Source organism: Neltuma alba, unplaced genomic scaffold, assembly GCF_004799145.2.
Source record: "Neltuma alba isolate B1F8T4 unplaced genomic scaffold, ASM479914v2 tig00012535_pilon, whole genome shotgun sequence".
Taxonomy (NCBI): domain Eukaryota; kingdom Viridiplantae; phylum Streptophyta; class Magnoliopsida; order Fabales; family Fabaceae; genus Neltuma; species Neltuma alba.
Genome location: NW_021637000.1, coordinates 87,857 through 102,870, shown reverse-complemented (window position 1 = coordinate 102,870; position 15,014 = coordinate 87,857). Strand labels below are relative to the sequence as shown.

Here is a 15,014-nt window from a genome sequence, read left to right as displayed (position 1 = left end):
TCCCTTTTCAAGGAGTGCCTCCTGGCCGGCTTCCCAAGACCCTTTCCTTTTATTAATGTCCGTTTTTTGTTTATTAATCAACTGGAAAATACCTCAATTTGGCTAAAAGATAAAAAGAAATAGACTAATTAAGAGGTGATCTTAAGCATCAGCAGAAACAAAAGTAATTTTGTTGATTGATGACAAAGATGTTGATTCCACTTCCAGCTCAGGTGTGGCCAAGTGGCTGAGCTTCAACGCTGTCGAGGAAAACGCTTATCCGTACAAGGTCAAGTCATAGCTACCTTAGCTTCAACGAATATTGAGTGTTGCCACGTCCTCCACGGATGCTAAAATCATATAATCTGAAACTACTATTGGTGGTGCAGGAGCAATCAACCTCGTTACGTGCACGAACAAAAATCATGGGTCATCCTTTTGAAGGCGTCATGGAAGAAGCGAGAATGGAATCCTTGTGTTCGATTGGGATGGTTCTATCAGTTCAGTTGACGCACAAGGAAGCTAATCCATGCATGCTTTGATTTAGCTGCGAATTCTCGATCTTTGAATTCATCCTTCTGCATCTTCAACTATCCTCCACTGTTCAGCTCGAGCCATGTGGAGGCAGATAGAGTGAGAATACATGCCCCTATGTAGCTTCTCCTTTCCCAAGATTGCCCTCGGGCCTAGGCCTAAAGCATGAGGCCTCCCTCTTTTACCATGATCTACTTATGTAACCTATGTTATGTGAAATAGCCCAGTTGTCCATTTTTCCTTTGGTCCAATAGCTGGTAGCATTTTTTTTACTTTTGTCGCTTAATTCGTATCTGCACATGCATGAGTTGTAATTTTTAAATCACGCGAAACTCTAATGCAGCAGCATAAATACGGTATATAGTGTATTAACTGGTAAGGAACTAGATTCGAGATGAAAATATTACGGGATTGCATCAGCCCCGAGTTCAACATTACATCATAACGAGAAGTTGGAAATTACACCAAATCAAATCGAATCCAGAAAACGAGAGCAGGAAGGAAAACAAAAAAACACTACTACAAAGCCCGGTTCGCGTCACGGGCCATGCCTGCAACAGGGACTACCTCCCCTCATCAATATTTTGCTTCATATTAAAATTAAAGAAACAATAATACAAAGGAAAAGGAAACGGATAGTTCATATCACTCCATTCCAAATGCAATATTAAGACACGTCGTTCTTGAAACTCCACTCTGCTGCCCATCTCCATTATTTCTCCAGTAACATAACGTGGATATTTTAAGTACGACCGAAAACTGAATCGACGAGGGACCGTACCCTCGCCGACCTAACACAAAACAAAGAAAGGACAATCAAATCAATTCTATGACTGTAATGGTGTAAGTAATATATTAGGTTCCGAGTGAAACAAGAATATGGTGCAGAAGATAGAGCCTCTGGAAGCCCACATGCATGCGTTATAGGTCATTATTGAAAGAAATTAAGACGGAGACATGCATGCGCCCACGTTATGTCCGTCAGCGTAGAGACCTCTCGTTTATGGAATGCCTGCGCTGTAATCTCATTTCATTGTAGAAATTAGCAATGAACTCCTCAGCCTTTGCATCGATCATTTTATCTCCGTTCCCGTCGTCAGACGCAGAATCACTCTCGTCCACCGCCTCCTCCTCATGCTCGCCTTGCACCATCTCGCTCAGGCCCAACGCCGACGCGTAGGGGGTCTCTGAGGCAGACGTGGAGCTTCCGGCCGTCGGAGACAACAAGGAGTCTTCGCTAAACTCGCTACGAGCTGGGGACTGGTGGGTGAGGGCGGGCGGCACAGGTCGCTTGGCCTCCGATTCCGCCACCTGTTGAAGTTGTAAGTGCAATGGTCTGACGGAACCCACGAGCTTCCTCCACAGGCTTTTGGAATTGGAGGCGGACAGGCCTTTGGATTTATCGGAAGTTCCCCTTATCATGAAGAGGGCCACCTTGATGAAATACATAGGGCCACGTTTCTTCCTGGGAGGCTTAGGGCAGGGCGTGGGATCGTCATGGGGAGGTGGGTCCAGTTTGGGGGCGGGGATCAGAACTTGGGAAGGCTGCTCCTGCTCCATTAATAACGGAAGGGGAAGCATGCGAGTGGGGGCGACTAAGGGATCCCTCCCTGCAGGAGGCAGGGGAGAATTGGGAGAGATGACCCTCGAGACGAGGTTAGGCGAACAAATGATATTGTCGCCCCCTGCTTAATCACTAAAATTGTATATTTATACGGAGGCGGCCAGGTCAGCATACTATGGTTGGTTCCCATTGTATTAAAATGGGCGGTATCACCGGAATTTACCGAATTGACACCCCAGCAATGTTCTGGAGTGGAGGGTAAAAGAGGCAGGGGACAAGGTACGATGAACAGGGTTTGAGGCAAAGAATTCGGAGAGCAAGAGAGTTGCAAAACAAACTTCGTCCGGAGAAAAGATTTACGTGGTGAGGGCCAATCACCGTTCATTTGCCGCGTCTTTCTCTCTCCTTGAATGAGTCTTCCATTGCGTTGACTCCTGTATACTTCGTTCGATCGTAATTATAAAAGTTAATTGATTAATTTAAGAAGATTAAAGAAACAAGTTGAGTTAGTTATTTACCCTAAATAGATATTGTCTTTCCTAAAATATATTTGCTAATCAAATGTATTGGCTAGAACTACTATTGTTAGAAAAACTGTTTTTGAAAAAAAAATATAAATATAAGAGACAAAGTAAATTAGAGTTTTATATTTAAAACTAAAATAAAAATCAAATAATATTTTATATTAAATACCAGACATAGTAATAAATATTCTTTCTTGATTCTTTGCGCTGATTAAAATCATTGAGAGGACAAGGGAATGGGTGTTTTGTGAGAGTATCATTGTCACTGTATGTACTGGCCACACATTAATTAGATGGACATATGGAATGCATAACCAACCACAGCGATCGAGCAACAGCGTTACTGCTGGTGTTCTATTTATAGAGGAAACGAAACCATTTCACACAAACGCTTGTTATTTTGTTCGAGTCCTGTATTCAGGGGAGGTGCTTCTTCCTCCCCGGCAGGCGGCGACCGGTTTCAATTCCCCGTACATATAATGCATATGCATGCCTGGAGGGGTTCTTTCTCACAATAAAATTCTGCATTATCTTCTTGCATTAACATGCTTAAGTGGTTTATAATCAATTACAATATTATTATAAATCTTCTTTTCCACCTGGCTTCGAGCTTTCCAGCCCGCATATGTATCACTACTATAATATATGTTCAAACCAACTGCCTTGGAACCTTTTATGATATCAAGTTCGTCTAAAAATTTGTCTTTGACCTGAAAGAATCGCTTGCACACAAAAGCATTGAAAAGCAAAAATCTAATCTAGACACGCTAAAAATAACCAGGATTATAAGATAAAACTCGGGGTTTGGTGAAAGTAGTACGTATACAAATATCAATATAAACATAATATATGAAAATATTGAATATTGCTCTTCATGAATTATAATAATAAAATTAATTTCAAACACCTCATATTTTTTACTATGATTATTTTTTTATTTGATCAAGGAGTTTTTCCTTTCAAAGCTTTAGAAAATGGTGCTTTTCAGGATTTGAATTCATATTCTTTTTTCTTTTTTTTTATGGGGACAAGATCATTTACCATCTCAACGATAAGCTTATTCATATATTTTTTATTACTACCTCCAGTTTTTAATATAATACCTCGTTTGACTTTTATTTTGATTCTAAATATAAGACCCTAATATACTTTGTCTCTAATATTTATATATTTTTTTCAAGATAGTCCTTCTAACAATAGTGGTTCTAACCAATACACTTGATTAGCAAAGATGTTTTAGGAAAGACAATACTTATTTATGACAAATAACTAACTTAATTTTTTTTTTAATCTCTCAAATTAATTAATTAGTTCTTATAATTAGGACTGAAGGTAGTATTTCATCACGAGAAAAGAATCAAGCGTTTGGGGGAACCAGGACATTCTCGTACAAGTTCTGGACGCTAAACAGAGGATCAGAACGAACATATCCCGCTGGTGCAAAAAAAAAAAGAAAAGAACATAACCCCGTCTATCTTTTATGGGCCATTTGCTCGTCCACCAAAGGGGGAAAAAAAAGGGGAAAACGAACAAACAACAGTATCACGTCCCCAGTCAGTCAGGCAGGGATATCGCCTTTCGCTTCTGCCAACGAGAACATGGGCATCTCCCTGGCTCCCACTTTTCTGGCTCATTGGCGCCAAGCTCCGATGCTTCGGTGTCTCGCACTTTCCGTCGTTGGTTTTCCCCGACAAATGTCTGTTTTGGGCCAAAATTGACCTTGGAATTCCTCAACGTTGCAGCCATCTAGTCCCAGAGGAAATCTTAAACGTCACTTCTGAGTTCTTAATTTGGACGAGATAGACGCAACGATGGGTTCTGAACCGAATTTGGCTGGATCACCCTCAACATCATCGCCTGGTAGCAAGCGTGCTAGAGATCCTGAAGAGGAGGTTTACCTTGACAATTTTCATTCTCACAAGCGTTACCTTAGTGAGGTTAGGTCTTGTTAGGTTTCGCAGCTGGCGCTTCATCAATTTTATATATTACTAACATACAGATTATTATATAAAATGTATGCCGGCTGCATTTATAGTTTAATTACTGTCAGTTATTTTTCTTACTAATTAAAAGAACTGCAAATTGACGGCTGTTCCATAATTTGGCGTTTGTTTGTTTGATTCAGTGCTTATGTCATTTGAATCGAGGTCGCCCTTTCCATTTTCAAAACTCTTTTGCTATTCGCCACAGTGAATGAGCAAGAGTTTGGGACTAGAAGTCGCTGCATTAATCTTTTCTCTTTTTCTGTACAGATAATGGCATCCAGTCTAAACGGACTGACTGTTGGCGACTCGCTTCCTGAGAATCTCCTGGAATCTCCCGCCAGGTCTGATAGCATGCTCTCTGTCAGGTAATTATCTCTATTGGTCTTATAGTAGTATCATTTACCAGTTGGGCTAGTATGCATAATCATTGGAACGGTTGGAGTTAGTTGTGTAGCATTTGGGCGGCCATTTTTGAATACTAACGAGCCCCATTAATGTTTGGACTATTGTTCATGTGGTCATTAAACCGGTTCCTACTATTTGCCGCCATGGTATTCTTGATATCTTCTTGGCGTCTTTGGGGGGAATTTGTCTGTAGAAACATCATGCATTGTAGATTATAATATTTTTCATCTGGATCTCATCTAGTTTTATCTGATTTGCATTTCATACATTTCAGTAGCTTTTATTTGTTAGTCAGTCATTTATAATCAGTTTCAGTATTGCATATTAATCAATGTTATTGTTCTAGCCTCTTTTCATAATGTTTTGTGTTTTTATAAGCTGTGTGCATTGTTAAATGGTTTTTGTGTTGCATTAACTGAGGCAGCAGAAGGGTTGTAGATAAATTACATCAAGGAAACCTAGATTTTCACCTTGGCACATCCACTAAATGACTTTCTCCTGAGAAAATCTAACCTTGTAGGTTCGTGCGCCATAGAACCCTACTTAACACTGCCTGTGGGCCTTGCGGTTTAGGTCGGCATAACTCTAATTCAAGCATTAATTGACTTGTTTTCGAGGAGCCGCCAGAAACTCTAATACAGTCATTTTGATCATGAGAATTCCATTAATTTTAAGGTCAATCACTTCCTCTCGTGTGCCTAATTCCCCTCCGAGGGTTCATTTGAGGCATAAATGGCGACAAGTACAACTTGAACACATGTTGTGTCTCAAACATAAATTTTTGGAGCACATAGCAAGTTGTATTCTGAGCAGGCCTCTTGTCTATGAAAATGTCTGTTTTAGAAGAATGAATATGGAAGAATAATTGCTATATCAATTACGGATAGATAAGTTTGAATAGAGTCTAGATAGAGCAGGATACCAATTGAAAATGCAGCCTGTGTTTGTCTTTTTAACAACTTTTCAGCTATGGTGAAGGGGAATTTGACTCAGACTCATCTCATGCGAATAGATTTGAGAATTAATTACAACTATATAGAAGCTATGAACTCTTTGAATTTCTAGTTTCTGTCTGTTGTCGGAGGACATGATGAAAATAGGCTGAGAGAGGGAGGGTAAGTGATGAATATGCGGAGTTTATGGATTTCTGATTTCTCGTAGCATGGAGTGGGATCAGACAGGGATCAGGGGATATAGAGAAGATATCAACGATTATTTATGTGTTCCTATAAGTGAGCTTAAAGTGACAGGGGATCCGGTTGGGGAACGTGAATGGATCTGAGCAAGCTGCATTGCTTGGTGTTGAGTAACATTGTTTTGCTTTAAAGCCCATGCTTTGGGTACCGTATCATGCGGAATGGTTTTAGTCTTTACCCATGTTTGTTGGTGTAAAAACATGTATTATTGTCTTTTAAAAGGGGGGGAAAAAACTTAAAGCTGATGTTTCCTGACCTATCTGACCTATATATTCTAATTGTGTTGCGGTGTTGCCATATATGCTACATTAAATCTGTTTGACCTTTTTTGGTTTATGGTTGAGCTTGATACAGTTTTCTAGCAAACATGACTTGTGTTTACCTTGATTTCCGACATCAGCATGAAAGAAGGAATCACTTGATCTTTCTTCTATAGGTGTGTCTTGCTATTTTCTGACGGTGGAAGTTAATAATGGGTTCATGTTGTGTTTTCTTTCTCATGGTGTCTTCCTCTAACTGGTAAGCTAGACCAATAGACACCTTGGATGGAAAGCCAACTGTAAGCTGCTAAATCTTTTTGCATAGAATGAATTTGTTTTACTTTGCAACCCTCAGCAACTTTTTGCTTCTGTCCTTGACTAACTTTAAATTCATTAGCAGAGATGAGATGGCTTTACAATATTCACCTATGTCAGAGGACTCGGATGAATCCAGGTATTGTGAGACTACTACGAACAGCTGCTCATCTCAACCCGAGAGCCGCCCCACAAGTCCCGTTTCACCCTACCGTTACCAAAGACCACTCAGTACATTCTCTTCAGCACCTTCCTCTGGTTCAAATGCTTCACATGTCTCTGCTGTGTCGCAGCCTCGTCAACGGGGTTCAGACTCTGAGGGCCGGTTCCCATCATCTCCAAGTGATATATGCCACTCAGCTGACTTGAGGAGAGCTGCACTACTGCGATCTGTGCAGATGAGGACACAGCCTCCTGGTGATCCTGAGGATCGGCCGTGTCCGTTTATGAAGTCCCTGGATGACTATAGAGACTATAGGGAGTATCAAATTGATGAGTGTCCATCAGTGCGTATGTCGGAGCCTGAGTTTAACCAAGAGAAACCATGCAATATGTTAAATATGAATGCAAAGTCGGCCGATTCGGGGGGTTAGGAGGTTGGTGTTAATTGTTGAATCTTACCCAACACTTGTTTTATGGTTTTATGGCACCCTCGGTTTTCCCTCTTAAAAATTACGGTTTGTCTTTTCTTTTTCCGGTTCTTTTTTTTTTTTTGGGGGGGGGGGGTCCTTGGAGCGCTGCGGCCGATTTGTTCTCAACCATCGCTCTGCGGTAGTTTGCCACGCTCATTGGGTTCTAACCTCACTCCTATGTCGTTGGCTCCAGTCTTTGGCAGCAATGAAAGGTATGTCGGAATACGGTTGTGGACTAGTTTGTCAAATTTACATTTACATTTACATTTTGAATCGATTACTTCTATTTATTTCCGTTTTCATTCGCTTAGTAAAAAATGTGGTTTTGGCACACAGGATATGTGTATGCGTTCACACAGAGATCAGTTTTTGAAAGAAAATATATGGAAGAATGTCTACTTATCAATGTTGAATATATTGTACAAAAAAATGTCGAATGTTTCTAACAACAAAATTTACGTCTTGGCATGTGTTCGATCCTTGGGGAGTACCATTTTGTTGTGGCTCTACTCGCGGCGCTTAGGGAGGCATCCTAGCTCTTAGGTGCCTAGGTAAACGCCTGAGGGTAATTGACGGCTCGCCCTGCCCAACATTGGTATGACCTAGGAGGAAGGGAGATTTCGCCCTGCCCTTGGATCGTGGGTGAGTCCAACCCCTTTCCAAAAATTTCTTTACCAAAAAAAAAAAAAATTTACGTCTTGTGTGCTAAATATCATCAGCGAAATAGCTAAATCTTTAGAGGGGAAAATTGGTTTTTTATAATAAAGTAAAATGTTATAATAAAAGTAAAATTAAAATTTTATCAAAGGAAAAAGTTGAAGGATTCAATATAAAAAAAGTTGTTTTGTCCTAAAAAGAATTGATTATTATTAATTGCCGCTAGCTGTACGTGATTTCTATAGCAAAAGCCATTTGAAAATACCCTGAATAAGTACATGTAAAATTGAAATAAGTTTGATATTTCGTTTATTCCGCGAAAAAGACGAGTTCAGTTCTCATTATTTCCCGAAAGCTCCCTAAATAAAATTTATGTTTGGTCAAAGAATAGCTCCGCATAATCAAAGGAAGATATTCGCAAACGGGGGAAAAAAGGTAAAATCAAAGGAAGATTAAACACTTGTGCTTGTGATTAATGTTCACGCTTTCCCAATCCCACATCTCCCTATGAATTGGTTAAATGATTTTACCATCACCCAACTTCATGTCATATTTAAACCATCATCCAACAGCATTCTCAATTTCTAATTCAGGCAGCATCTTTTCAGTCTGAAATATATCAGTTCTATCCCGTAGATCACCAACGAACTATGTTCATAACAAAACATGAAATATAAAAAACAAAATAACGAAGCAGCTAAAAAAGTACCCACTTTTAACAATAAGGCAAATGGTTCACTAATGAAAGGAAGAGAGAGAAACTATTCTACTTAAAATTTTAGGGGTAAATAAGATTAGTAACCAATGGCCAGAAAGGAGGCGGGAGGCGAGGCACCCAATCCCCAACAAAAAAGGATAGTCGGTATTTGAGAATTGCATTAGAACATCACGCGAATGTTGACAAGATGTTCTTCTTGAGAGTGAACTCGTCAGCCTTCGCCGGGTTGATAGACTGCAACAACCAGTACAAGAGATTAAGAACTTACAAGGGCTACCATATGTTGGCAATACATTATTAATCTAAGACCACCTTAAGCATATTTGGTCCGTTGTTACATTGTGTTCTCTCTTCTCACGATTTTTTTTACGCCAGTACTTCAAATATAGCAACAAAATAGATAATTCCTACTATTTACTGTGATTGAATAAGTGAGATGGTACAATAACCAAATGAACGCAGTAACTGATGTGAAACTGAAGCATGTTTATGCAAAAGATGCTTTGATGTTCCTAATAGTGTATCTTCCACTTCCTTTGAAAGTCAGAATATTACCTTTTCAAGCAAACGCTGTAGGCGCTGGACTTCATTCTTAGCATAATCAGAACCTTTCTCCATGGTACTCTTAGCAGCTTTCCAGTAAATTTTCCCATACCTAATTGAATATGTGCAAGTCATCACAGACGTATTATTACTTGGTAAAGGGATAAAGCAGTAGACATTAGATAAATGCAGAAGTTCAGATGCAGCCACTCTTAAGTAATATTGTAGGAGACAGGTGAGGGGCCAAATATTCTGAAACAAAGTAGCTGTAATAGTGAGAAGGTACCTTGCAGCAGAACCCTTGAGTGTGTCTACCTCCTGCTCAATTCTAGTAAATACAACTTTCTTTTCTTCATCGGTTGCAGCCACAAACTCCTTTACCAAGGAATCCAAGCTTTCAACTATGCCAGCCTAAACAGAGTATCAAATTTATCAGCAAGTTATTAAATGCAACTTCATTTGTCATCCCCTAGCCACCCCCACCCCCATTCCTCTCTTTCAGAGAATATCAAATAAAGATATAAAACCCTAGCTTTTTCTTAGCTCGTATGAATTACTAACTTTAGAAGTAAGATGTCCTTTTGCATCTCGATGTGTGCCACTTTTTTCATTAATGAAAGTCACAAAGTCATCCAAGTCTCTGCCGCTCTCATACTCTTCCCCAGCTTTGTTGCTCTTAGGGAAGAATTTTAGTGTAGGGAACCCACTAACACCATATCTGTAAAGAGACAATTAAACATTAAGCTAAAATAATTTTCAATTTTTGACCTCCATCAACTAACTTCAACTCACTTTTCAGCAAGATCTCTGTATTTATCAGCGTCCAGATTTGCAATCACTACATCTTTTTCCAGTTTAAATGCTGTGGCAACCTTTTCGTAGGTCTGAAGAGAAAAAGAATAACCAAGTTTCCTGTTATTGCTCCAGCAGAGGTTAAAATATACAGGATAATAATAAGGCAATAATGATATACACTTACAGGAGCAAGGCTTTTGCAGTGTCCACACCTAATGAAATCACAATAAGGTCTAGAATTAGTTGAAAGTTTCCCAATAAATAAACAAAAATGATACTAGACGACTAATTAAATTTTTGGGGGAAAAAAAAAATCCATTCCAAAGTTGTGTAATGAAAACAGGAAATAAAGCAAAAATAATTATAAGAAAATTGCTGAAGAGTACCATGGCGCATAAAACTCCACAAGAACGTCTTTGGTTTCATCCAGGACAACCTCATCAAAATTGTCAGATGTCAGAACAACTACGTCAGATGGAGGTGTAGCAATCTTCACATTGGTTCCTGCAAATCAATTTCCTGATCAGAAAATTCTGCTACTTCTAAGAAGCACATGGTGAAGGCAACACTAACTTCCGCAAATAGATAATCTGAACAACCGTAAAATATAATAACTCAAAAAGTAATGTGCAGTCTGCAATATTATGAAGACATGAAACCTAAACCTCCTATGTCTTGGGAGAGCCTACCATAGTAGAAATCTAAAAGCATAATTAAGAAGATTGGTCAATATTATATCTCAAGTCAAAATACTAGATTTTCTCGGAAGTTATTCGAAGTCATTAATTTGTTCTAGTGTTTGCCTTTGCAAAAATATTAAAGTGCAACAAACAACAGAAACAACCTCCTTCTGTATTAACAAACTCAGCAAGGGAGTCTGCAGTCCGTGGCCCCTCATACCTGCATAAATGAACCAAAACTAAATTTAAATTAAGAAAGAAGGATGGAAATGTCATATGTAATTACAGATAAAACATATTTAGATATAAAAGGTAATTGTGCTCTTGTTTTTATTCAGCAAACATTTTCTTACTTTTTGGGTTCCAGAGATCCTTTTGGGAACCACTGAATAGTTGGGTATCCAGAAACCCCATATTTGCTGCATAGACTCTTCTGCTCATCACAATCCACCTACAGCAAATAAAAGCTATTATGTTTTGTCAAGTGAACTCAATGAATTTCCAATCAGAAATGTAAAAAGAGAGACAGAAAACTCGTACAGACAGCAGTCACATAAGGAAAGTCAACCCTAAAATCAGTCGGAATTACCCTCATTATGAGTGTTTCCTAATCCCCTCCCCCTTTCCCCTATAAATCCAAAGAACCAGCGCCACGGTATCAGTGTTTAACATGACGAGAAGCATCCATTGTTGACCGATTCATTTTGAGGGGAGGGGGGAATGCCTTATTTTGCTCATGCAAATTTATCTGTACTGATCTATTCAACAATCACATTTGAAAAGGAAAGTAAGGAAATGTCACGTCGGGAACTTTGAAGAAATAAGAATCCTGAGTCACCCTTGGAAAGCACAAGACATGAAAAAAGAGATTATGCGCCACATAACTTTATGTTTAGAAGTTGCAGCTTAGACTACTGATCACAAGCAATGCTACACAACCACCAAGAGGTTCCAAGATAAGAAGAGCATTACCATAAAGTTACGCCTACAGTCATAAATAGACAATAACTCCGGATGATAGACAGATATAAAACTAGAGCATGTGGAGCCAGCAATAATTGTCAAAGGTATGAATGAAGAGAAACACCAGGGTGCTGACCTTTCCTATTAAAACAGATTTGGCTTTCTTGAAGCTGCTACCCAGCTTTTCATACTCTGGAGCAAGCTTTTTACAATGTCCACACCTATCAAGACAAAAGAACGGAAAACATTTAAGAATGCGTCCAACTTCGCGGAGCTTCTAAACAATCCAGAGACCTCGCTTCAAATGATTTGTTAACGACAAGAATTACGGTAAATTACCACAAGGAACTAACTGGTGATTGATGGAATGTCTAGAGTCAAAACTCTGAAATTTTGCCTCAAATGCTTAGAATATATAACTTGTATCGTTACATAGCTTTTTAGTAACCAAGAGAACTTCAAGGGTGGCTATTAGTCAAAACTCTTGAAATTATGATATCTTCTACGAAATCCAGCAGAAAATCCACAAAATCAAATAGCAAAGGTAAATGACTCGTTGAAAGGCATACGATCGAAGCAACATCAACCTGGAAATAAATTAAGGAATGATACAAACCCTAACACTTATTTACTAATGATCAACGAAGAAAAGTGGATTGTGACAAGTAATGATGCGCTACCAGGGGGCGTAGAATTCAACAAGAGCTCCTCTGTCCTGCCCGACTTCCTTCTCGAAGTTTTCTTCAGTTAGTACAACGACGTCATCCGCTAAGGCTGTTAGGACCAGCAAAACAAAAGCTCCCAAGCCTAACCAGATCTGATATTTGGCCATCTTAACAGCTGCGATCCCAAAACACACTTCCGCGATTGCTGTTTTATATCAGGCCTCACGTGCGGGAACCCTCAATCTCGTGTAGTGAACTATCGGTTTCAATCGTAAGTTCTCGTAGCGTCGCAGGATCTGATTCATTCGGTGATATCAAGACTCGGACGGGAGGTTTGTGTATTTACGATTATTCAATATCCGAATAACAGCGGGGAACTCTGAACTGTGACGTGCTATTGTCGATGTGGCACAGAATGAGTGGCCCGGTGGGGACGCTGGCGGGTCACCGCAAACACCTGGCACCATGCCACCAACATTAACCCGCTGACCCGACCCGAAGGCGACGCATTTAAGCAAGTATCATGGTGTTATATGATAAATTCTTGCATGGTCCAAGAGCTCAACACAATGCTCTAACCAATAAAAATGTGCCATGTCATTAAATATCTCGTCTTACCCTGTGGACATGTGAGACGTAATCATGCGATAATTTTTCAATAGCTCGGATTTTGAAGAAACATTTTAGCATTTTTTTTAATTGAATCACAACGCAGACGAGGGATGCTACTGAAGAGTGTGTGAATTAGGGGCTTAATTCCACATATGAATCGCAATGCACTCGGTGTTCCAAGAAAAAAAATCCTGAGGACGAGGAAGAGGACAGTGGCGACGGATCTTGAACGCGAGAAAAAGAGTGAAGTGCCGATTAAGGGTATGTGGCATTGTGACATCCACATGATGTGCCGAAAATGGCATCTCGACCCAGAGACCAAGATTACGGGGATGTCCAGCTTCCATTATTTCTTGCTGTGTTTTGATTCATTCTCGCGGAAAAGAAAAGCCCTCGGCCTTGGCGATTGACCAAGATTTTTATGGAGAGGGTGTAACTTGTTTGGAATAATGATTGAATCTATTAAAAATAACTTTTCAATCATAACTAGAGAATACGAGGTATGTAAAATAATCCTGTCTCGACACACATAAAAATATTTGAGTATTTAATATAAGCAAGTATAAATGAGTTCTCAATAGGCTTGGCTTAAGGTTGCGATGGCTAATCTTATACAACCCCTGATCTTAATTATAAGAACTAGTTGACTAATTTGAAAAGATTAATAAAAGAAGTTAAGTTAATTATTTATAATAAATAAGTGTTGTATTTCCTATAATATTCTTACTAATCAAGTGTATTAGCTAGAACTACTATTGTTAGAAGGACTTTCTTGAGAAAAAAAAATACATAAATTTGAGACAAAGTGAATTGAGGTCTTATATTTATAATCAAAATAAAAGTTAAATAAAATCTTATATAAAGTCTTAGTTATCTATTTTTACAAGTTTGAAACACATTACAATCAATGCAAATTGATCCGATCTTATTTTTTCATACCATGTTTGTGTTATTTTTACTTGTATTTAAAGACATTAAAAAAAAAAAAAGGTGATGACAACGATTAATGACAAGGACATGGAAAACTCTAAAACCATAGCTCAAAACAGAGTTACGATAATTAAGGAGATGTTTGGGTGAAAATCAAATGATGGTTTTAAAAATAATTTTACTATATACGAAGTAAGTATGTGGGAGAAATTTCATCTCCAGTTACATGAAAACACTGTAAAAAAGTGTTTTTTATGTTAACCAAACATTCCCTTTTTTTTATGAAAAATATGGACGAGATTAAAGGTGTTCATAGAGATCGGTTGCCCACTATGCTTGTCCAAGCCCGTAAAAAAAACCCAACCTGTCCTAAAAAAAAGCCATAAAAAATACTGGGTATGTTCAGGTCAGGCAGATTATCAAGTTGGGCCAGGCATCATTTGGCCCTGGCCGCAAAAATATGTATAATTTTATTTATATATATTTTATTCGCCTCATATTTATCTCCTGAATCAAACCTATTTTTCCATCAATACTCAATGTTCATTAAACTTATTTATTTTTGAATGATTTCGAGAGTTAAATGTCTTATGATTTATTGTGATCTGTATGACTATTCTTTTCTTTAATGCAAACATTATGATCATTGGCAATCTGTATATTGGTAAATAAGTAAGTATATATCATTCATTTTGAGCATAACTTTGATAACTTATGGAGGATGATCGAGTTATTTTTGAAATTTATTTTTTTCTCTTGTTTCTCTAAAACCGTTGTCTCTTTGTTTGATTAAATTAAAAGCTGATCAAGATACTTTAAAAATTATTAAACCAAAACAATGATTTTTTAAATATAACTGATTCCATCATCTTATGAGTATTTGGGAGTTATAGAAAAAAAAAGATATTAATATCTGGTTAAGAAGTTTTAGAAACTAGAAAAGCAATTAAGTATAATAAAATATACTAACAACATTTTTTTGTCATAATCTACTACTCTTAGCCGTTATAAAATATAGCTTCATAGTCTATTAACTAGTAATAACTAAATTAAAGCC

The 15,014-nt window shown here is 38.3% G+C and overlaps 3 protein-coding genes across 3 annotated transcripts; 1 reads left to right on the top strand and 2 right to left on the bottom strand.

Annotated features, from left to right (window-relative positions):
- Positions 1–1,494: 1,494 nt before the first annotated feature.
- On the bottom strand, positions 1,495–2,073 carry LOC114728418 (uncharacterized). Its single transcript, XM_028915329.1, has one exon. The coding sequence runs from the start codon at positions 2,071–2,073 to the stop codon at positions 1,495–1,497; it is 579 nt and encodes a 192-aa protein (XP_028771162.1).
- Positions 2,074–4,138: 2,065 nt separating this feature from the next.
- LOC114728368 (uncharacterized) lies at positions 4,139–7,434 on the top strand. Its single transcript, XM_028915261.1, has 3 exons — positions 4,139–4,538; positions 4,854–4,951; positions 6,848–7,434. Exons 1-3 carry the CDS (start codon positions 4,413–4,415, stop codon positions 7,353–7,355), a joined length of 732 nt encoding a protein of 243 aa, XP_028771094.1. The 5' UTR covers positions 4,139–4,412; the 3' UTR covers positions 7,356–7,434.
- Positions 7,435–8,596: 1,162 nt separating this feature from the next.
- Positions 8,597–12,706, bottom strand: LOC114728350 (probable protein disulfide-isomerase A6). Its single transcript, XM_028915239.1, has 11 exons — positions 12,431–12,706; positions 11,887–11,971; positions 11,141–11,238; positions 10,952–11,007; positions 10,494–10,611; positions 10,292–10,319; positions 10,105–10,196; positions 9,874–10,030; positions 9,599–9,723; positions 9,325–9,424; positions 8,597–9,003 (listed from the first exon to the last, which is right to left on the bottom strand). The coding sequence occupies exons 1-11, from the start codon at positions 12,580–12,582 to the stop codon at positions 8,938–8,940; spliced, it is 1,077 nt and encodes a 358-aa protein (XP_028771072.1). The 5' UTR covers positions 12,583–12,706; the 3' UTR covers positions 8,597–8,937.
- Between the last annotated feature and the right edge of the window lie 2,308 nt (positions 12,707–15,014).

Excerpts from the sequence above, each read along its gene's own strand:
- LOC114728418 (XM_028915329.1), bottom strand. The coding sequence starts at position 2,073 with ATGGAGCAGGAGCAGCCTTCCCAAGTTCTGATCCCCGCCCCCAAACTG.
- LOC114728368 (XM_028915261.1), top strand. The coding sequence starts at position 4,413 with ATGGGTTCTGAACCGAATTTGGCTGGATCACCCTCAACATCATCGCCT. Across the intron at positions 4,539-4,853 it reads ACAAGCGTTACCTTAGTGAG|ATAATGGCATCCAGTCTAAA; the intron begins GTTAGGTCTTGT and ends TTTTCTGTACAG. Across the intron at positions 4,952-6,847 it reads GATAGCATGCTCTCTGTCAG|AGATGAGATGGCTTTACAAT; the intron begins GTAATTATCTCT and ends ATTCATTAGCAG.
- LOC114728350 (XM_028915239.1), bottom strand. The coding sequence starts at position 12,582 with ATGGCCAAATATCAGATCTGGTTAGGCTTGGGAGCTTTTGTTTTGCTG. Across the intron at positions 10,320-10,493 it reads GTGGAGTTTTATGCGCCATG|GTGTGGACACTGCAAAAGCC; the intron begins GTACTCTTCAGC and ends TGATTTCATTAG. Across the intron at positions 10,197-10,291 it reads ACTGCAAAAGCCTTGCTCCT|ACCTACGAAAAGGTTGCCAC; the intron begins GTAAGTGTATAT and ends TTTTCTCTTCAG.